This window comes from Engraulis encrasicolus, chromosome 1 (genome assembly GCF_034702125.1).
Source record: "Engraulis encrasicolus isolate BLACKSEA-1 chromosome 1, IST_EnEncr_1.0, whole genome shotgun sequence".
Taxonomy (NCBI): Eukaryota; Metazoa; Chordata; class Actinopteri; order Clupeiformes; family Engraulidae; genus Engraulis; species Engraulis encrasicolus.
The window spans coordinates 47,957,505-47,981,689 of record NC_085857.1 but is presented as its reverse complement, the minus strand read 5'-3'; the positions used below and the strand labels follow the sequence as shown (position 1 = coordinate 47,981,689).

The following is a 24,185-nucleotide window of genomic DNA, read 5'->3' as shown; positions in this document are numbered from 1 at the left end:
ACGCCTCCAACGCTAAACTTAATCAGCATATCAAGAAGGATATGTGTACCGATTTTCATGCCTTTACTACCAAGTGTTAGGTAGATAGGTAGATTCATAAATACGAATTGGCCATATTGGTTTTGGCGGCCATCTTGAAAACGATTAATTTTTCATGACGCCTCCAATGCTAATGTTAATCAGCATATCAAGAAGGATATGTGTACCAATTTTCATGCTTTTACTACAAAGTGTAAGGTAGATTCATTAATATGGGTCGGCCATATTGGATTTGGCGGCCATCTTGAAAACGCCAAATTTTTCGCAACGCCTCCAACGCTAATATTAATCAGCATATCAAGAAGGATATGTGTACCGATTTTCATGCTTTTACTCAAAAGTGCACGATCAAATCACCCATCCGCTGGACTATCAGCAGTGGTTTTCCACACTTGAAAAACCATTTACAGACACAGGATTCCATTCGTCTTGTCTTTTTCATTGATTTCAGTTGTGTGGATGTCATGAATAGTCTTATTTTTCTTCTTCTTATTTTTTTCTTTGGTTGGCCTCTTTGCATTATCCCCAACTTGTAAAAAGGATGGAGACTTCTGGTGGAGGTTTAAGGCACTATTCCACTGGAAATGATTTCCTTTTTGATTTGATTGAGTTGTGGTTCTGTATTTTCCTGAAGTGAAAAACCTGGAGGGAAACATGCAGGCAGACAAAGAAAAGAAATGAGTTATACCGAAATGTGCAAAAATGCTCATGTGCAAACATGCAGGAAATGTGCAACCATGTCTACAATAATTCAAAAATAAACTTAGCAAAACCTACAAACCAGATTGAATACAAGCCCTCGTGATTTACGAGATTGTAGGAGCAGACCCCATCAATGGAGCAGAACGCAAGTCAGAACCACAGAGATAGTCTCCGCGCTAAACATTCCGAAATAAATAAAACAAGCGCTTACCGACTGCCTCGTTTCAGAAATCACGTTTGTAGGCTACAACAAGTCGTCTTGGCTGGTTCAAATGTAAGCACAACAAAGTCTGTCTAGCTTCCAGTAGTCTTCCAAACGGCGAAACTGGTCTAGAAAGCGTAATTATAAACCTGCACTCCAGTTTGCCGCGCAAACCAAAGTGAAATCAGCTGACACGACACAGCTGAGGGTGATCAACCGATCAGGCCGTCATTAGGCCTAATTCCCTTCTACTAATCAGTTCGCGGTTCTCAGTCATCACCACCCATTATTTTGCCTATGTTTTCTCCCTTGAATTTTCCCAGTGAGACTAAAGCAACTAGGGTTCTATAGCCTAACCTAGTAGCCTAGGCCTACATAGGCCTACATATATGCCTACAGTTAAATGTAGCCTATTTTCGAATAGCCTAGCACACAATACAAAATACCCAGCGCTAAAATGTTACAAATTTGAGAAACAAAATACATAACTATCAGTATCAAACACTGAAACACAGCAGGCCTATTTTGTTGGCCCATTTTCAACCTATAAAATAGGCTAGGCCTACACAACAATATAGGCTACAACAAAAACCATTGAGTACAAAAACTATCAATTTGACTTGGCCTACAATGACATTAATTGAACAATTAAATTCTAAGAAATTAAATGAGAAAACAAAAAAGCACAAAGAAGAAAGAAAGAAAGAGGCTCTGCTCTCTGTATGACACTGATACAGTGGTGTTACTTTAGATTAGATGATCCCTTTCATCATTACTATTTTCAAACAGCTTTGCATTCAAATGTTGCCAATGGAGCCAGTTTAGCCTATAGGGCCTGCAAATGAGAGCAATAAGGCTGACATTGCATGAAAATGAGCATATACTACACAGAAGTCCACAATATAAATGTACCCCAAAACTTCAGCAGTTCAGCAAGTCTGAGCAGGGGAGCCATATCTATTTATTTATTTATGTATTTGTATTTACTTGCATGCTACAATGCTACACGGATACATTGACTTTCACTAGCTTAGCGACATATTCCCTCTTTTAACTTGTCTTAAACCAAGACAACGCTTAACATGAAAAATAAGACACTTTACCACCTTTATAAACCCCAGCCAACGTTTTTAACTGTATTAAGCCCCAAAATAGTGGCATACCCCTTTAAAGGCACCCAGGCTACTCTCCATGTGAAGGAAAATGCAGTTCCTCGCTTCTTTCGTCCCAGGTCAGTGCCATACGCGTCAAAGTTGACGAAGAGATAGACAGGCTGTTAAAGGAAGGAATCATAGAGCCAGTGAAGTGGTCTGAATGGGCTGCTCCAGTTGTCCCAATTCTGAAACCGGACAGTCATATCAGATTATGTGGCGATTACAAGCGATTACACTGCCTCTTCCCTGGAACAGTATCCAATCCCTCGAGTAGAGGATCTATTCACAGCACTGACAGGAGGAAAGCAATTCTCTAAGCTAGACATGAGCCACGCATACTAAATACTCATGGACGATGCATTCAAGAAGTATCTAACTGTCAATACCCGTAGGGGGCTTTTCACCTATAACAGACGAAGAGTTCAGATGCAAAACCCCCTAACTCCATTTCTGAAGACCCGCACTTCTATATTTTTAGAGAACTCCGTTGTTGGTTTGGTTTACATTCATGTACTTGATAATACACATAAATAGTTATATTACATAAATAAAATAAAAAATGCAATTTTGATAGCTTTGTATGAAGTAAAAATGAATTAAGATTATTTCCTGAAATGGCACTTAGGGGGGTTTGCATCTGAACTCTTCTGACTTCCTTTTGGGGTGGCGTCAGCCCCAGCTTTGTTCCAGAGAGCTATAGAAGGTCTGCTGAGAGGAATACCTCATGTAGCATGCTACTTGGATGACATTTTGGTCAGCGGAATGGACAAGACTGACCACTTGAAAAATCTTCACACTGTGCTCTCGAGGCTGGAGACAGCTGGCCTACGGCTGAAGCGCAGCAAGTGCACGTTCTTACAAGAGGAAGTGGAGTACCTAGGACACAGGGTGGACGCCCAGGGACTTCATCCTGTGAAGAAAAAGGTAAAAGCCATCATGGATGCACGCACTCCTACAAATGTCACCGAGTTGAAGTCCTATTTAGGATAGTTGAATTACTACAATAAATTCTTGCCAAATTTCGCTACACTGTTAGCGCCACTGTATGAACTGTTGAGGCAAGGTGTACCCTGGAGATGGCAGCAGAGCCAAGCTGAGGCTTTTCAAAAGTCAAAAGATCTCTTAAGCTCAGCACAAGTGCTAGTGCACTACTCAGCTGACTTAGACTTAATGCTCTCGTGTGACGCTTCGCCATACGGCATGGGCGCAGTTTTGTCATACCGAATGTAAGATGGCAGTAAACGTCCATTGGGGTTCATGTCCCGAACACTGTCTCCTGCTGAGAAAAGATACTCACAGTTAGATAAGGAAGGGTTAGCCATCATCTTCGGCATTTAAGAAATTTCATAAATACCTGTATGGTTGTAAATTCACCATCTACACAGATCACAAACCATTGATTTCACTGTTCAATGAGAAAAAGCCCATACCACAAATGGGATCTCTAGGATGGCTCATAAGCAAATGGTGGCAAAATAATAACGCAAGACATCAACCTTACAATAATCATATGGCTGTCGATTACATACCACTGCTTTGGACTATTTCTTACCTAAGGTAGCCTACTGTATATATCCTAGGTGTGAAAATGTGGCCTACAATGAGCTATGAAGGCTATCGATTTAATCAAATAGCCTAACAGATACAATTATGTCCATAAATGGAATGTTGCTCATTCAACAACGCGGACGTTCTGCAAGATCCAAGGCTGGCCATATCACTTGTGCCGCGCATACATGCTAGGCCTGCACCCAAGGTTGTGTTTTTTTTCATTCTTCTTTACTTTTATGTCCCTGGCTGGATTTCTGGAGCGTCTTTTCTATGCCCCATGGTCGCTATAGAGGAATACCTAGGCCTTGACAGGTGCGAGTCAGGCGGCAAATAGCCTATCCTTCCGGATAAACGATAGCGTCAGTGAAATGGATTTCAATAAATGAATAAACAAATATTACGAAATGAAAATCGATCAAAAATGTTGTCAATTTTTCAAATACTATTTTCATATGAGGCAACACATGCTGAAAAACCAAATACAGTCATTTCTGCTTGTCAAAAAAGAAAAATGAATGAATGAAAAAGTACACGGACCTGTTTTGATTTTGTCACGTTTTCTTTTTCCGTAGGTGGAGCACAATTCCGTAGGTGGAGCACAATGTCATCGTTTTTTATTCATTTTATTTTAGTCTCTGAAATAGGCACATACCCCCTAGTCGTGTTTGCACACACACACACACACACACACACACACACACACACACACACACACACACACACACACACACACACACACACACACACACACACACACACACACACACACACACACACACACACACACACACACTACTGATATGGTGGGACCCTACTACTATAGTGCGAATGAATGTGGGACTCTCTTGACCCATTTTGCTCTGGTAGTGTTGTTATTATTGGTAAAAGTGTAAGTGTAAAAAAAAATTCCTCACTGACAGGTTAGGGTTAGGGATTCTTTTGGTTTGGGCACAGTTTAGCATTCTTTAGCTATTGTTAGGGTTAATATGAATGGAAGTCAGTGGGAGGCCCCAACAAAGATATTAAGGTGGGGCTGTGTATGTGTGTGTGTGCGCGTGCGCGTGTGTCATTTCTAATTCCCTTTACAAATATTTCAACTCTAGACAGTGATTTGTAAATACAGATGCTGTATTTAGGTGGTTCGAGGGAACTTTGCAGCATACAGTACTTCAATAGAAACATAATGCTTTTTCTTCAATTCAAATGCAAGGCAGCAAAGTAATGCGGTGGTTCTCAACCGTTTTTTTGAAAAAAAAGAAAAAAAACGCCCCCTTGACCTCAACATAAGCCTGCCAATGTCCCTATATCATTAAAAATAAAATGGGCAAATGCGCCCCAAATGGTTACTTAACGCCACTCCTCTCAGCTATAGCCTTTCTCAATGCCCCCCCTATAGGTCTCCCTAATGCCCTGTGGTGCTGTAGAGCCCCCCCTTGAGAAACACTAAAGCAACATAACATCTAGACATAACAGGGCTGACTGCAGATACAGGAAGTAACTCATCATACTCCATCAGCGAACAGAAGCCTCTTCAGCCACACTTGGTGAGGGCGGCTGCCAAGATGAGGACCCTTTACGTGATCTCTCTCTGTCTGATAACAGGTATGTTAACATGGAAATCATGTGCCTATATCTAATTTTGATGTTCACTATTTCTCTCTGTGTCTTCCTTTCTTTTATGGTGCAGTGTGGTCTTTGTCTCTTAATCAGAATAGTTGGTAGTCATCGTTACAGACACTTGCAAATGTGAGAGGCTAACATTTTATTGTATTTTGTTATATTATTATATTATTTTTGTTATTATATTGAATTTCAATCTTTTAGTCTAAAAACGCTTGCTAAAAATGTACACACTGACTGGACATGATAACTAGAAATGCACTCAGAGAGTGCAGACCTCCGCCAAGGAAGCTGTTTCACAGAACATTTGGCTATGTTGCACCCTAATTTTTCTGCCGTGTTTCTGCCTCGTTTTTGTGTTAGAAAGTGTTAGAAAGTGGAATGTCAAAATTCGCCTTATCCCACAATGGTGAAGAATCTTTTAACAATTTGCTGGATCCGGATCAGGATCTGGATCACCACCAAAATTCAATCACTTGTTCCTTTTGTCATTTCCAACAATTTCATCAACATTTGTGAATAACCTTTTGAGTTATCCTAGACAGATAAACCAACACGACTAAAAAACATAACCTCCTTGGTGGAGGTAATAACACATTGCATATCTGATATGAATATAAGTTCTATTTCAAATCAATATGTGACTTCCATGTTGTTGCAATCAATAATAAGAGTTATGGAGCATTGCCCTCTCACAGTCCAAACTAATCTCCATCAATGGACCTCAATGGGCCCTTTTCATGTGATGCGACACACCTTAACACACTGAAAATCTCAATGGCATCAAAGCTATCTAAGTTGCATCTGGTATGCCTGTGAGTGGCATGGACTTATACATATTTTTTCCAATACAGAGGCCTCAAAATACTAGTGATTTGCCCTGCTTCGCAGGGCTGGTGGTGGGCTAATGGTGAATTAAGCGGTGAAAGTTTGCAAATCTAACGGTTGCTACAAGTGCAGGGTCAGCCATTAAGGAGCTTGTTCTCACAAGCCCAGGGTGCTTTTATATATTTAAATCCTACGCCCCAAACTTTTCTGCTCCCTGACTCCATAATGTTTCAGTGTCTCGTTGACTCTGTTTTACTCTAGAGATCTTATGCTTGTTGATGCTCTCTTTTGTAGTTGTCAGTTTGTGAAAATTCAAAATATTGTGAAATATAATCTAATGTCATGTAATGTGATTCATAGACTGTAATACAGCTCCAAGTCATAGGATCATAAAGGCTCTGACAGTTTTAAAACACTGTGCCCTGTTGGTTGGCTAATGTCATTTATTTTAGTCATATGCACCAATTCTATGCCCTACCAGGAACTGTACGTGCACTCGATACAACTTTGTTGCATGCATCTGCTGTGTGTGTGTGTGTGTGTGTGTGTGTGTGTGTGTGTGTGTGTGTGTGTGTGTGTGTGTGTGTGTGTGTGTGTGTGTGTGTGTGTGTGTGTGTGTGTGTGTCTGTGTGTGTGTGTGTGTGTGTGCGCGCGCATGTGTGGATTTGTGTGGCTTTGTGGGTGTATGTGGGCATGTGCTCATGCCTGTGTACGTGCAGTTTATAATTAGAAGCTGACAGATGAGTGAACTTTGTGGTTAGTACATTCTTCCTTTATTCATACCCTTTACAGTTAATCAGTAGTCTTGAGAGAAAAGGATTAAAAAAGAAAAAAAAAACTCTGCTTACATCCCTTTCTCATGCATACTGTAGTGTTGCCAAATGAATATTCATGGTGCTTATGCACCCTACTATAATGGAACTTGACTGGCCTGCACAGAGTTCTAACCTGAACCCAATAGAACACTTCTGGGATGAATCACAGTGTATGGATAGCCAGGCCTCCTCTACCAACATCAGTGTATGAATGGTCAAAAATCCTATAAGCACACTCCTCAAACTTGTGGACAGTCTATGGGTAGGGATGGCAATTAAGTAAATGTGAATGTCAAGGCAGGTTAGCAAATACTTTTGATTGGCTGACTTTATATTTTAAGTAATACCATTGAGGTTTTAGAATTGAATTATATATATATTTAAACTTCCAATTCGCCATAGGAATTTGGCTGGATACAGGTACATTTCACTGCTTATCCAAAACAAAAATTAAGCCGTTATGTTCCATCCAGGCACTTTGATTCTCAAATTGGAGCCCTCTAACATTGCCATGTCAGTCTAAGGACTACACTATGTATCATGTCATATATAGGGATGCAGGGCAATGATAATTTATTTTTTACAGGGAAAGAGTGTGCACTACAGGGCTATCTCATTAAGTCTCCTCTTTTTCTTGAATGTGCTTTACTTCATAGCAAAACAAAACACCACTCACCAGAATCTTACTTCTTTCTGCTCCCTTCCTGCAATACATTCTATAGTGTGTGTATATGTGTCTGTGTCTGTGTCTGTGTGTGTGTGTGTGTGTGTGTGTCTGTGTTTGTGTGTGCGTGCGCTTTCTGTGCGTATATGCATGTGTGTGTGTGTTGCCGCGTGCATGCACTTATTTCTGTATGTGTGTGTGAGGTGGTGCTGGGGGGATGGTGGTGGTGGGGGGGGGTTGTTAAATTATTTTGTGGTTAGTACTGTATGTTCTTCCTGATTTTTTACATCTGCAGTCTATGTGTGTGTGTGTGTGTGTGTGTGTGTGTGTGTGTGTGTGTGTGTGTGTGTGTGTGTGTGTGTGTGTGTGTGTGTGTGTGTGTGTGTGTGTGTGTGTGTGTGTGTGTGTGTGTGTGCACATGTGTGTGCGTGCGTGTGTGTGTGTGTGTGTGTGTGTGTGTGTGTGTGTGTGTGTGTGTGTGTGTGCACATGTGTGTGCGTGCGTTCATGCATGTGCGTGCGTGTCTCTGTGTGTGTGTGTGTGTGTGTGTGTGTGTGTGTGTGTGTGTGTGTGTGTGTGTGTGTGTGTCTGCATGTGCATGTGTGTGTGTTGATGTCATGGATGCACATATTTGTGTGTGTGTGTGTGGGGGGGGGGCTTTTAAAAAGCTGATGTCTTAAGTTGACTTTTATGGTTAATGTGCTCTTCCTGATTTTTGTCATCTGTCGTCTATGTGTCTGTGTTTGTACATGCAGACATCTGTGTGTGCAGACTGTGCGTGTGTGTGTGTGTGTGTGTGTGTGTGTGTGTGTGTGTGTGTGTGTGTGTGTGTGTGTGTGTGTGTGTGTGTGTGTGTGTGTGTGTGTGTGTGTGTGCGCTGCATTCATCACATGATTAAATTCTAAAATTAACTTTGGATTTTGTACATTCTTCCCCTATTTTTTTTTTGTTGCAATTTAGAGACTTGCAAGAGAGAGAAGAAGGGGGGAGGGAGGGTAGTGATGGTGGAGGGAGTGTGCAGATTGACAGACAGACAGACAGACAGACAGACAGACAGACAGAGAGACAGACAGACAGACAGACAGACAGACAGACAGACAGACAGACAGACAGACAGACAGACAGACAGACAGACAGACAGAGAAAGAGACAGGCGATGTGTGAGTGACAAATAGAAAGTGAGACAGGTTGACAGAAACAGGGGGAGGGAGATAATGAGGAAAACGGAGAGAGTTTGGTAAACATCTCAATAACCTAACTGCTTCTCTTTGATTCAATTCAATTCTCAATTCAATTCTTTTATTAAGGGATAGCCCCTTGAGATGTTCCATCTCTTTTTCGAGGGGGTCCCTATAAACATCAAAAACATACATTACACACAGTCACACATCCACACCAGAGCTCTTCATCACTACAGGCTAAGCAGTCCAACGTCTCTACCCCAAATAGATTTATAGGCAAAAATCAGCAAGTAAAACACAAAAAATACATTTGTATAACACTAAAAATAAATGATAAATAAAAGACAAAATAAAGGACTCCACAGTTGAACACAGATACTAAGGCAGGCGTATAGACTTTTTTGTTGTTGTTGCTTTAAAGTCAACGACCAAGAAAGCAAGTGCACTGGTCACATGAATGCAGAAAATTTAGCAAGGATGATTTAAAGAGAGGAAAATATGAAATATATCTCAATGAGCTGGGTAATCTATTCCACGCCTTCCTATTTCTTTAAATATGCTTGGCACAGAAAAAAAAAATGATCAAGATGTCTAAGTCCATGAGTGTACCTATATGGATTTAACTAGTTTACTCTAAATAAGATGGATAATTAAAGAAATAGCATTTATAGATAAACTGAAGCCAGTGTAGTTGCCTTCTGGTCTTGGGTGACAGGAGATTCAGTTGCTGATACAAGTGACAATGGTGGGTGAGGTATGGACATCTCAATACAAATTGACAGAGGCTGTTGAAAGCAACTTTTAAAGATTTGAGGTTTGATTCCGTTGTATTCATATACACAATGTCAGCATAATCAAGAATGGGAAATAAGAGCTGTGTTACAATTTGTAATCTGATTTGTGGAGTGAAACAATTTATAGAGTGATAAAAGAGTCTTAGATTGAAATTAATTTTCTTGACAACAGAGTCAATATGTGACTTGAATGAGAGATTTGAGTCAAGCAGTAGGCCCACATATTTAAATTCTTCCACATTCTCCATAAGTGTATTGTCTGCAAACCTTATTGACAGAGTATGATCTTGCTTATAACGGGTTGACCTATTGTCAAAAAGCATACTGTAAGACTTAGTTTTATTAAGTATTAGCCCATTTGCATTGAACCACTTTTGAATGTCGTCAATGTCTGATTGCAATGAGGACTCAATTAAATTAAAATCACGTTTAGCAGAATAAATAACTGTATCATCAGCATACAGCAAGATATTACAGTTGGAGCATACATTTGGAAGGTCATTAATGAATATAGAGAACAAAAGAGGGCCTAAACATGAACCTTGCGGAACACCATTTTCCATGACTGTGTACTGAGAAAAACAGCCATTAAAAGCCACAGACTGACGTCTAAAGTCAAGATATGAGTTAAACCAAAAAAGTGACTGCTTACATAGACCAATACTATGCAATTTATCAAGGAGTATAGTGATTGACTTGTGAGGTAAGCTCCTGATATTTAGGTGAATTACAAATAAACCTTGATGGTAAACAATTTGTCTCTGTTATTGTGTTACACGTATTCCACGCCAAGTCGAGATACCATGTGATCTTTCGCACCGTTTTAGTGTTAGGGTCACATCCGTATCTTATTACTGAACCGCAAACAAGAAAAACATTGACGGGACTGCTATGGCTCATGAGGTTAATACATAAGACTGAATGGGCATCATTACCCCTGGTAACCCAGGTTTGAATCTGGCTTGGGTCATCATTACCCATGGTAACACAGGTTTGAATCTGGTCTGGGACATCATTACCCATAGGAACCCAGGTTTGAATCTGGCCTGGGTCAACATTACCCATAGGAACCCAGGTTTGAATCTGGCCTGGGTCATCATCACCCATAGGAACCCAGGTTTGAATCATCATCACCCATGGTAACCCAGGTTTGAATCTGGCCTGGGTCATCATTACCCCTGGTAACCCAGGTTTGAATCTGGCCTGGCTCATTTCCCAACCCATTCTAATACCACTCTCTTCTACTGCTTTCCTGTCATAATGAAGGTGAAAAGCCCCCCTCAAAAAACATTTACTGGCCGAGCAGTGGCCTAACTGTAGAGCATTGGGCCACTACACTGGCGAACCAGGTTCAATTCCTGCCCAGGTAATTTATCAGTCTTTCCCCGCTGACTCTCTCTCCCTTCTCATTTCCTGTCGCTCTCTCACTTTCCTATCATTGATATAGGCATAACAGCAATGGAAAATATATATTTTTAAAAGAACATACTGAAATCGTTTGAATATCAGACCTACCCCCCCACCCCCCTACTTTTTTAACAGCTGACTTGCCAACATAAATCAATCAACTTATCAGAACTCATTGTGTTGAAGAGACAGTTTAGTGGTCTTAACTAAATGAGTCCGCAATGTTTTACAGTGAACTGTGATTGCCAGGAGGGATTCAGCTCTGGCAGTGAAGACATATTGATATTGGAGGACGCCGAATGTGAAGGTTAGTGTTAGCCTACCACATGGCAAAACATTTTAGCCTGGCCACCTTTTTTTCTTTCTCTGTTAGGCCGGCTTCACACCAAGGCGATGAAGCGTCGCGAGACGGCAGGACCAGCGGGACCGGCACTGACCAATATACAAGGAAACATATCTGTCCCTCCACACCAACCGGCGGTAGTCAGGCGTCAGTGGAGCGGGAGCCGGCTCCGCTCCGCGCTGCATTTGGAAAATAGAACTTGAGCAGGTTTTGAGCGGCAGTGACCGGCGGTGTCCCTTTCAATTGAATGGCAAAGTAGCCATGGCCGTAGTTACATTTGAGGCTACCGAGGTCCGGACCTCGCCTATCGTGAGAGGTTTTTTTTATTATTATTATTATTTTAACGGCAAATATGACCAACTGAAACACACAAAAACATCTATAAACCTTTGTGAAGCGATCTTTGCAAACTGTGGTTAACATCCATGTGCTATGTGTTCTAGTTTTGCCTTTGTGTTCTGTTTTTGAGAGTAAACCAGATTGATTAATATCGCAAGTGGTGCGACTCGTGGGAGAGAACGCAACTCAGCCGACATCGCAAGTGTTTGGTCGCGTTCGTGACAGAGCATTGCGCAAAGCAAAATTACCATGCTTTCTGGTTGGAAAAATGCATTGAAATGGCAAAGTGTGCGTGTGCAGCCTGCGCAGTAATGTGCCGTCACGAACGCGCCCATTAAGCACGCGCTTGGTGAGATCTCCGCTAACAGAAAGCCAACCGTTGTATAGCCTACATAAAGCTCATGCGTAACAAGTAGGCTATGGTGTCTTAAAAAGCCATTTGAGTCATTATTTTAAGAAGGCCGGCTGCTGCATCAGCTGCTGCATAAAGGTAAAAGCAGGATATCCGTGAAAGGTAATTGATTGTAAATTGGAAAGCATATGATAAACACTGACAGAGGAGGTCACCGGAACATCTTCAGGTGTAGATATTTTTCTGTTAATTTGGACAAGTGCCAAGACTATCGACGTTGCCACGTCTTCGTCAGAGTCAATCACAGTAAAATATCCACACCTGAAGAGGCTCCCGTGACTACTGTGTCTGCATAGCCGTGACACATCAGATGGCTCAGGAGCGCGGAGCATAGGCTACTTTTCTTTCTCGTTGATAGACTTTTGTCTTCTGCGCTTGTGAAGAACTATAACAACTAAATAAAAACAAAACGTTTGATGCGACTCTAGGAAGAAAAAAGTTTACTCCAAAGTTACAGAGCTATCCCTGTATCTTTGGAGGAAAACAGCTGAAGTGTAATTTCATTGGGAGAAAAATATGAATGGCTGAGCAACTTGCCATCTGAGGATGTAGCTTATTGTGCAACTTCAGGGTCAAGCTTTAGTTTCCTTACAAAGGGCTTTACTGACTGGGAGGATGCTGTTTATAATAAAAGAGGCATGATACCAAAGCATAGCCAAAGAGGCATGATACCAAAGCATGGCTGAAAACTACAACATATTTATTATTATACATGTCTACATATTTACTATTTCACATAAGGCCTATACATTCATATAGGAGGGCCCTGTATATAGGCCTGTGTAGCCTATATTTATTTATTTTATGAATTCATTTTTAATTTATATTTTATATTAATAATAAAATTCCGGCGCGCGCTTTGCGCGCATCATGGACCTCGGCTACTTCACATGGCTGGCTACGGCCATGAAAGTAGCGCACTAGCTTTGGCAGTGGGAGGATTTTGAACAGGACTCGCCGCGCACGCCGATGCTGTCGGTGTGAAAGGCAGAGTAGAACACACCAGCCAAAACTAAGCAGAAAGACCTCATTTGTCTCGCTTCAACGCCCTGGTGTGAATTCGGCCTTATGATATCATCCACCAGTCAGTCATTATGCTGTTTCACACATATACAAGATTTATATTTGTCACATGCTTTCTTTGGCACAATTGGCAGTGAAATGAAGGTCGCAACGGATCTCTGCTGTGTAGAATAAGAAATAAAAGAATGAAAAGAATGAAAAGAAGGGGAAGAATAATGATAGTAAAATAAAAAGATGTCCTACTGTAGGAATTTTAAAAGCGGATGGCTGGAGGGAAGAAACTCCTGCACAATCTATCTGTCCTAAATTGTATTGAACGCAGTCATTTCTGAGGGCGGCCTTTTAAGCACACACATGGAACTTGTTAATAGTTGCGCATGCAACTGCTGTTCACTCGCCATTGAAATCAACCTTATTTGGTGGTGTTGGGCACTTTCGTCTTTCCAAGTACGATTGTAGTTGCTTTTACCTCAATGTACTGTGTATAATGAGAAAGGCTGTCTATCAATTCTGTACAGATGTGAATGAATGTGTGGAGCACGCTCCTGATTGTGGCCCAAATGGAACCTGCATGAGCACACCTGGGGGCTACACCTGCACCTGTCCACCAGGGTTCCGTAACCATGGCAATATCAGCAGTGCACCTTGTGAAGGTCAGACTGGGTTCCCAATGGATTAATACTGTATATCAATTCAATTGCCTTCAATGAAGTAAATCGACAATTCACTGACCCCGGAGGAGGGTGGGGGGGAATTGATTAGATCAGTGGTAGGCCTAACCTTAATTAACTTTATGCATTGTACAATGGAATTAGATAAACAATGTGGGGTCCTCACCATAAACTTTTTTGTCAGACCTCACACGTATGGTTTGAATAGACATGTCTATAGTATTTCACTGTCTTTTTACATTGTAGTATGTAGATATAGAAGCATCCCTGACAATCCCCTGAATAGCTTGAAACTGAACTGAATCACACAGCTGGCACCTCAATGGAGAGAGCATTACATTTGATGTTGCGTCTTTATACACTTTTGTTTGCCTTGTGTTTCATTCAGAACTAGCAAAGGTCATCAGGAACTACTGCCAGGTACGTTCTAATGTGAACAGCAACACCTAACAGATTTCCTAATGTATGTAAGCCTATGCCTGTTATACCTGACGATACTATCGTAAAGCAACACCAACAAGATTTTTCATCCGTTCAGATGATATATTTAAATATTGTTTCAGTTTCAGTTGTTTCCGTATGACCACCAAACTTGAGGGAGATGATCTACATATGTAAATCTATGAATTACATCATTTCCGTGTAATTATTTGGTACTATGATGTCATTATCATTATCTGATTTTAATGCCAAAAATCGTCATAATGTATTTTCCATCAAATGTAGGTAATGCACTTACATTTTAATGATTATATGCTTCAGACCACTTAAATGCTCACAAAGGTGTCTGATGCTAATGGAAATAACAAAAAAATATGAAAAGGAACAATAATGAGACTTAGATCAGTGATTTTTGGTCGGACATACCAATCAGAAAACCGTTGCCATGGCAACGGCAAAAGTGATAAACCTAATCTTTTGATACTAAACTGTAGCCAACTAAATTTTAGGAAAAGTCACCAAGTTTCGTAGCTTAAGGACTCATACAACATCAAAGTTGGGGCGGGCACTTTTAGCCCCCCCGCCAGTCTGGATAGGGTTAAAGCTCGTAGGAACTCAGTCTGATCAATCTCACATATTTTAGTAGAGGTGGGGTTGTAGAGATGACAAGTGTATATTTATGGGGTCTTGGGAAACTTCAAAGTTAATAAAAGAAACTCATTCTTGCCTGTGTATTATAGACTTTCTTTCTTACTTTGATTTGTATTGTTCTGATAACCCGACAAAAGAATTCATGAGAATGTGCCTTGAAAAAAATGCTGCTTCTTTCTTGAGTTTTTTTTTCTTTCTATCATCCATTGTTTAGGCGTCAGATGTGGATTGCAAACTGAAATTTCTGAGCTCATCATTGTCTACTGATCTGTCCGAGATGGTAAGGTTTTCTGTGAATGAGTAAGGTGCTGTTTCCACGTAGCTGGATATTTTTATATGTGGATATTTTTTTTCTCCTGGTTGCATTGGTTTTGCATTGGTTTTGGCCTTCCGTTTCCACGTAGCAGATATTTAAAATCCAGGTATAAAAAGCTGGAGAAAAAAAAGATCCTGTTTAGGGGGCTGAAACGCATTTGTTACAATGGAGGATTTATTTTTATCCACATGTTGCGTTTACACCTTACCAGGAGAAAAAAAATACCCTGTTAAAAAAATATCCAGCTACGTGGAAACAGCACCTAATAGCCACACAAATATAGGCATAACTACAAGTGTCATTGAAAGTGTTCACATGTCTCCCCATAGACAGTCTCTGGTCTCCTAGACATTTTGCTGGACTCTCCTCCAGACAGTCTGTCCTCCAAGGGAGATGCTGTGCTTCAGGCCACTGAGGACCTGGTGTCCACCCTGGCCAAGCCCACATTCACCCAGTCCAGCACAAGCTTCATCACCAACACCACAGGTATAATATAAAACTACAATCCAACAGAAATCTATAAACATGTTGTACTTATAATCCACCTCCCGCTCACCTCAATCACCACGGGTATGTAGTCCAACTACCACTTAGTCCAGGATAAACTCCACCTCCAACACCACAGATAGATTTCCTGTCCATCCACCACCCAGTACAGTTCAAATCTCACTACCAAAATTTTTACATTGCATTACACATACCTGCCGTTTTTATCCACTCAGCCAACATTCTTATTTACAGTTCCTAGAGCAGTATGGAGTTAGGTGACTTTCTCAAGGGCACCTCAGCCATGTGTGGTATGAGTGGAGTGCGGTAGGGAGTGGAAGGGTGGGGTGTGACCATGCAACCCATGCAATCTGATCTAAAGCCCACCTGCTACGGTAGCATGTCATTTTTCCGACACCCCTTTGGTCCGATTCGTCAATATTCCGAAAATTTCCCATTAATCCTACAGCCCACTAACTCGAAATAATTAAATTAAACCCTTTGCTCCGACAGCTCAATGTTCCGACCAATGGCTGTTTGGGGTTGGTCATCATCCCAGGTCGTATGTCCTGCTTTTCCCGGTGCCAAGTAGACTTCAGCTGCATGCGCTGCGATGAGCACATAGATGCTGTCTGAGTCGGTCTAGCTGTGCCCTTACCAAAACCACCCCTAAACACAACCTGCAATGTTTCCCAGTTTTACAATTGTGCCCTACCCAAAACCATTCCTAACCCTAACCTGTCAGTAGGCTATTGCAATGTTTCTGAGTTTTAAATTTGTGCCTTGACCAAAACTTTCCCTAAACCTAACCTGTCCATGACCACTGCGTAGGCTTCAGAGATGACGGTGATATAAAGCAGCTTTTGGTCGAAACATTGGACTGTCGGGACAAAGGGTTTCATTTTATTGGTAAAAAGTTATCTGAGACTAAGTGTTGTAGGCATGAGACAATGAGACATGTTCGGAACATTGACGCATCGGACCAATGGTGCGTCGGAAAAATGAGCGGACCCCCCTGCTACTGACTTTGGGCAACTAAATCACTCCGGAACGGGGTCAGATCACTTCTTGCTTGAAAATCGGCTGATATCGCTGAGCAACACTACTTCACATGGTGTTCTAAAATGAACTCTGTTGTGTTGCGGAAGTATTTCTTCCCCATTATGTATTTTGTGCTGCAAATAGATTACATATACCGTTGCAATGATTTGTGAGATGACTCAATCTAATTGCACTTATGTACTGCATAATTACATTGTACATATTTATAGTGTCAACAAAATGTACTCCTCAGAGGTGAATATCCTGTGCGTTGGACCAAATACTTCCTTGGTTGGAGTGCGTAAACTGGAGACTACCAACGTTAGTGTTGACATCGACCTCCTGAGCATTGCTGACAACAACAATGGTAACTATATTTCACACACACACACACACACACACACACACACACACACACACAGACACACACACACACACACACACACACACACACACACACACACACACACACACACACACACACACACACACACACACACACACACACACACACACACACACACACACACACACACACACACACACACATAATGATGTGATATCTTGTCTTAAAATGCCGAAATTATGACTCTCAGGTTCAGCGTCTGCCGCTGTCATGGTGTTCGACAACATGCATGAGGCTCTCAATGCCAGTTTCTTCGAGACCCAAGACAACAAAACGGCAGACATGATCTCCAAGGTTGTGTCTGTCGTCCTGCCAAACACGTTGAGAAAGACACTATCGACTCCCATGAACATCAGCATACCACATCTCAAGGTGTCAGTCCCATTTTCATTTAAAGATCCCATCCAGGATTTGTATGCCATTTTGAAAATCTATTGAAATATACAGCCACAGGAAATGCACTCTGAGAGTGCATCCACCAAGGAAGCTGATTGTTAGAACGTTTGCCTATGTTACACCCAATTTTCATTCAAGTCCTTCTGCCTTCTTTTTGTGGAGTTAGAAACTGGAATGTCAAATTTTGCCCTGTTCCACAATTCAACTTTCGGTCAGTAGGGGTGTCTAGATTTGTAGGTTAGCAATCGGTAAAGAATATTTTAAAAACCCTGTTTCCGGTTGGTGATCCGGATCACCACCAATTTTTATCACTTGTTCCTTTGGTCATTTCCAACAACTCCACAAAATTTCAGTGAAGTCCGTTCATAAGTTTTGGAGTTATCCTGCTGACAAACAAACAGACAAACACACAGACAGACAAATTGACAAAAAAAACAATGCGACCAAAAACATAACCTCCTTGGCGGAGATAAAAAAAACTGTACATTACGGAGACAATCATTTAGAAATTTGTCTGTAAACAGTTCAGTGCATAGGCTGGGTTGTGATACTTATGTAGGCTACTATGTAACTATCATTTGACAACTTGCACATGTTTCTGCTATTCCTTGGCCATCTGGCTGTTTTAGATTGTAAGAAGTTAATGGAAAAAAGGAGGCGCACACAAGACTTGTGTGAAAAAGTGTATTGAAGCCGAAAATATACAACAGAAGTCTAAGGATTTACTGGAGAGACAGACGTTTCGGAGCTAGTCCATTTTCAATGTCTCCAGTAGGACAGTTTGGGAGTGCTCGCACCAAGCAATACACGAGCGTTGAGTTCAAGGCGCAGACGCCGACCTTTGTTGGTCTTTTTGTCATTCAGATTGTAAGAAGTCACATACACATACACATGCAGTCTTGTATAACTTTAGAAATCTGGTATCACCTAGACAACCATGGCCTATGGGGCTGTGGTCACTGTATACAGTCACTGGCACTGGCAGTGGCAGTGATAGGTAGGGAGTTGGCCTATCAGATCAAATCCCGCCCTTACCTCTCCCTACCCTGACATCCATAGCTAAAGCGCCCTTAAGCAAAGCAAATGTAATATCGACCATGAGCACGAGTATACAGTCTCTCTCTCTCCCTCTCTCTCTCTCTCTCTCTCTCTCTCGAAAATGTAGTGCCGTGACAACATTGCTGTGTGTGTACAATATGCCGAAAAGTCTGACTGTGTGTCCAGAATGCAGATGCTGAGGACGAGGTGTTATGTGTTCACTGGGAGGCCAATTCCTGGATTCAAGATGGCTGCCATGTCAGTATTACCAAGTCCACTCACACCGTCTGCTCCTGCCAATACCCTTCAACATTCGCCCTGATCATGACCATGGATCCAACACAAAAGGTGAAATCATATGTCGTGTTGTTAATGTCTCATCCCAACTAGTCAATTTCTGACTACCTTAGTTTGACCAGGCTGCAATTTCGACGTCTGAGGTATGCCAGAAATTCTCTAAGCTATGAGATAGGCGTCTCTCATTGGCTCCCATATAGCCCCGTTGGCGAACGCAGCCAAGTAAAAGATGAATGGGAGCCTATTGGGCTAAATGGCTCAGCAGGGATTTGTGACGGTTCTGTTCTCTGGTTTGTAAAGGTGTGTGCACATTCTGTACCTTATCATGGAAGTTGTATTAGAAGTGAAGTTAAAGGTTCCTGACATGGCTTTGTTCTCCCAAAGACGTGTTAGTTTTGTCCTGCAACACGCTAGCATTCGGCTAATACCTGCTGGCTGAGGAATCTCTGCGACTATTCACGACCAGAGCTGACGAGAGACGTACTCTGACTGATCCTAGCAGAGACATCTATGGTCACACACCTCAAAACCCCCCACCGCCGTCCAACATGTTAATTGAAGGTACCCAAATTCTTAAGGATGAGCGCAGTCATTTCCTTTACCCCATGTACACATGCCGCTTTTCCACCACCTTAAATGCAATAAATAACAGGTGTCCGCAACAATCCTAACATAACTTTAAACACATCGACATCTGAAGTCAGACTTAAAACTACAAAACAAATGGCGTAGTGCCGTAAAGTCGATTGTCACGTGTTATGTCATTGCTATAATTGAAATAAGGGTCATTTTCACGAATCTAACACTTGACAAGATGCAAACGTGTCGGCAAATGCTTTCACTTACTCATATCTATCGAACGCGACTCCATTGTTTCCAGGGAAAAAATCACACGGGCAGATAGTTCTATGAGAAGCGTACAGCCCCATTGGCACCCATTCATTATTTACTTGGCTGCGATAACATAGCTGCAGTGCCACTCCTGGCCACACCAGCTAGTCGTCGTTCTTGTACAAGATTCCATTTTCTTTGGGTATGCCCTTGGAATGAAAATGTAAGGTGCGCCTCAAAGGCGGCCTCTTGTGGCAGCATTACTTCATGACAGTTAGGTGTAGGGAAAGGTTTAGATTTAGGCCCATTTAGTCAACATTTGATGTGGAAGGTATATCCTTGACGTCAAAAACTGCAGTCTCGTCAAAGGTAGTCAGAAATTGACACGTTGGGGTGAGACTGTGTTGGTTTTACAAATACATGTTTGATTGTATGAGTGAGCGCTTTGGATCGACAATTAAATGAATGGGCCGCCATTCAAAGCTAAATTCCCTCCCCTTGCGTTGTTGTTGGTACTAGTATATGTACGGTATATGCACACCAGGTCTATGCTTTACAATACACTGTAATTGTTTCCAGAGTGACCCTGTGATGAACATTCTGAACACCATCTTGGTGCTGATTGGCCTGCTGTTCCTGACCTTGGCGGTGATGACCTTTGCCCTCTGTCGGTGGAACCCCAGGGCGTCCAACGTGGCCCGCCTGAACCTGTGTGTGTGTCTGCTGCTGGCCCACACCCTCTTCCTGCTGACACAGAACTTCATCCGACGAATCAAAGTGCACCAGGTGTGTGTGTGTGTGTGTGTGTTTGTGCATGTGTGAGAGAGATGATTACCATCCACCATCCTCTGTCTCTGTCTGCTCTATGTCTGATTCTCTCTCTCTCTCTCTCTCTCTCTCTCTCTCTCTCTCTCTCTCTCTCTCTCTCTCTCTCTCTCTCTCTCTCTCTCTCTCTCTCTCTCTCTCTCCCTTTAGGTTCTGTGCAGCGTACTGGCTGGAGTCTTGCACTATCTCTTCCTCTCTTCATTCGTCTGGATGTTCCTAGAGGCCATGATGCTCTTCCTGTCAGTGCGGAAGCTCAGGCAGGTCAAACCTAGCGAGAGGGCGTGGCTACAGTGGAAGATCTCCCTCCCGATTGGCTACGGGATTCCACTAATCATTGTAGGCGTGTCTGCTGGAGTGAACCCTGAGGGACACGGCAGTGAGAAGTAAGTAGATAGGACACACATAACATACAAGCAACCCTCAATGAACATAATACAATACCAAAAGTAACCTAGTGCATCCTATCAAAGAGACATGGTGTGTAAGAACCCAAAACGTAATAACTGCCCCTAACGTAATGATTGCCCATAATGTCATAATTTGGGCCCATTTGAAACGTAATAAAGCCCATAACGTAATAACTTGCCCATAACATAATAACATTCTGTGCTATAGGGTCAAGTCTAGACAGGGTGAAATGGCATTTAGTCATCATGCTGCAAAATGCTGGAACCAACTTCCTGTCCAAATTAGAACTGCCCCAACAGTATCTTGTTTTAAAAAGAAATTAAAAACAGCTTCATCCCCATTTGCCTTTGGTAATAGTTAGTTAATTACATACTATCTATAAAACAATACAGTTTCTTATTCTTCTCTTTTCTATATTAGCACACTGAATGACATCTATGTATGATAATGTGCTATATAAGTCATTTGGATTGATTGATTTATATTGACATCGTTATTACATTATCAAAGCTTTTTTAGTGTATGGCCAATAACTTAATAACCTGCCCATACTGTAGTAACTTATTACGTTATGGGTAGAACGTTATTACGTTATGGGTAGGGAAGTGTTAATACGTTATGGGCAAGTTATTACGTTATGGGCTTTATTACGTTTCAAATGGGCCCAAATTCTTATGTTATGGGCAGTTATTACGTTATGGGCAGTTATTACGTTTTGGGTTCTTACATGGTGTCACATGAAGTGACAGGGGTACTAAATAAGAATAGATTGTTAAATATATGATAAAGGAGTATAGAATACATGACAAAAAGTAACTAGATTGATAAATACCTAGTAAAATAAGACTCTTGTCTAAGGAATTAAAAACAGTAAAAACAGTGAAAAACAGTAAAAACAATAAATAACATGATCAGATAGGCCAACAGAGAATCATAGCCTGTGTTTGGACGCTATTTTATTAATTTCTCTAATTGCAGAATGGGAGTGAAAAACATAATTTTTTAAATCGCCAAAGGATTCAATGTGTCAATTCAATCTAGTCAATTAAGTCAATATGGAATTTTGAAATGGCTACATTAGATTAGTGATAAGATAGGCAATTTTCATGCTGGCATGACAATAAAGTCTGTTCTATTCTTCTTCTATTCTATTACAGCAACTACACCAAGCCAATATCAGTTGTGTTACCTTATCTTAGCATAGTGCTGTATTCTTAGAAATCCATTTAAAAATAACATGCTGCCAGACTCAGAATTAGTTTCTTCCTTCTGCACTTATTCAACTCGAGGGACTGCGGGGACTTACATAGTTTCACATGGGGGTGGGGTAGCCCTTTAACAATGCCAAAGTTAAGTTAATTGTTATCATGTTTCACCTCAACTAGCTGCTGGCTAGTGGAGGGCTTCACATGGAGTTTCCTTGGCCCTGTTTGTTTCCTCCTCATTGTGAGTATAAAATTCCCTTTGCTCCCTTTTAAATTCTCTCTCTTTTTTTCTTACTCTCAATCATCACTATTTGTCTACTCTTTGCAGGTCAACACCATCCTCTTTCTCACCATCCTCATCACCATCCAGTCAACTCTGAAAGAGGCTCGCAGCGACGTCTCAAAGGTCAAATACACCAGGTGAGAGGCGAGGGAAGATACAACACCTGGTAATGTAAAAGAATACACAAATACTGGCCTGGGGTGCATTTCTCGAAAAGTATTAGTTAGCCAGTTGGCAACTCGGTAGTTGGCAATGGGAAATTGCATTGCAATCAACAACGTAGCTAATGTAGTTAGTAACTATGGTTTAGAGAAAAGCACCCCCAGAAGTGTAGAGTATTCACTCTGGCCTCACACAGTAGGAGTGGCACTGATTGTCTAACTAACTATGTCTGTAGGGTTCTGCTGTTCAAACTGACAGTCCAGTTCCTCATCCTGGGTTGCCCCTGGTTACTGGGCATGGGGGCAGCCACAAGTCGGGTTCTAGAGGTTCTCTTCCTGTTCCTCGCCTCGCAGCAAGGAACCGCCATCTTCCTCATCCACTGCCTCCTCAACACAGAGGTAGGGGCACGCACACACACACGCACGCGCGCACGTGTGCACACAATGTCCAATACTTCCAGGTGTCTGTTTTCATCAAGCCCAAAAAGCTTCAAATCCAAGAGTGGCAAGGCAGGAAGCAAAGATAAGGGAGGGCGAGGGGAAATCAGAAGTGCGCCCGCCTCCTCTGAGAGCCAAAGTAGAAGAAGTAGAAGTTTGAGAATCAAACATGACATTGCAATCTTATTGCATTTATAAAATACAAGATGACTGATTCTCTGACTTGAGGGCATTATTGTGTTTACCATTTGGCCTTGCAAAGCCTGTGTGACTGAGGGTTCAATCTTATTGCTCAAGTAAGAAAGAAAACCACAATGGGTCTTTGCGTGGCGAAAAGTCCACAGATGCCACATCAATGTTGAGCCTTACAAACTTAACTCCCTCTCTCCCTCTCTCTTGTCTGTCTCTTTCTGTCTGTCTCTTTCTGTCTGTCTCTGTCTCTGTCTCTGTCTCTGTCTCTGTCTCTGTCTCTCTCTCTCTCAGGTGCGTTGTCAGTACAGGAAGTGGTGGAAGAGGTTCGGTCCGTCCAGCAAGCAGCCAGAGTCAGGAACAGGAACAGGAACCGTCTCCATCAGTCTGACCCAGCAGCCAAGCAGGGACACTTGAGCACACGCAGGCATGCACATAGAGTGTACAAAATCGTACCTTTTATTTATGAGTAGCCAAAAATGTGTGTAATGCTTTGCTAAAAGAAATTGGAAAATGTATTTTGAGTGATGCCAAACTTGAGCTGATGTTTTGTTCTATGATTTTCAAAAAAGTGCAGATTTTTTTTCCTCTGGGTATTTTTTCACATATTTTCACATTTCACAGGACATAATCCCTTTTAAGTGAACCAAACTCAGTCCTCTGTAAGTGGACCAAAGACGTAACCAACTGAAAGATAACTCCATTTGTCCAATAGTTCCATTTGACTTCATATTGTGAGTGTTTTGCAAAGAAGGGTATTTTTTCTTGTACCACTACTAGACTTTTATACTAGACCTCATTTTGATCACACAGCGTCCTCTAGAGCTCTCCTTTAGTTATTACACCTAGTCACAGCTGTAACAAAGAAACTGGATCTAACCAAGAAGCGTCATTTTGTTTCTTTTCCGGTATCCACTTTATGTCGGGTGAACGCCCCTTTAGGAGACCTTCGGTTAGGAGACCTTCGGAGTCCTGAGGTTGAGAATAAATCAAGTCCCCTTAGCGCTGTAGATGGCGGTAGCGCGCGT

General features: G+C 41.7%; 2 protein-coding genes across 2 annotated transcripts; both read left to right on the top strand.

Moving 5' to 3' along the window:
* Positions 1 to 11,167: 11,167 nt before the first annotated feature.
* LOC134457803 (adhesion G protein-coupled receptor E1-like) lies at positions 11,168 to 15,650 on the top strand. Its single transcript, XM_063209775.1, has 5 exons — positions 11,168 to 11,264; positions 13,593 to 13,727; positions 14,134 to 14,165; positions 15,052 to 15,117; positions 15,483 to 15,650. The coding sequence occupies exons 1-5, from the start codon at positions 11,168 to 11,170 to the stop codon at positions 15,648 to 15,650; spliced, it is 498 nt and encodes a 165-aa protein (XP_063065845.1).
* Positions 15,651 to 17,394: 1,744 nt separating this feature from the next.
* Positions 17,395 to 24,013, top strand: LOC134438150 (adhesion G protein-coupled receptor E3-like). The gene is made up of 8 exons (XM_063187699.1): positions 17,395 to 17,458; positions 18,707 to 18,868; positions 20,228 to 20,434; positions 20,624 to 20,856; positions 22,267 to 22,327; positions 22,415 to 22,506; positions 22,767 to 22,929; positions 23,452 to 24,013. The coding sequence occupies exons 1-8, from the start codon at positions 17,432 to 17,434 to the stop codon at positions 23,572 to 23,574; spliced, it is 1,068 nt and encodes a 355-aa protein (XP_063043769.1). The 5' UTR covers positions 17,395 to 17,431; the 3' UTR covers positions 23,575 to 24,013.
* Positions 24,014 to 24,185: the final 172 nt, after the last annotated feature.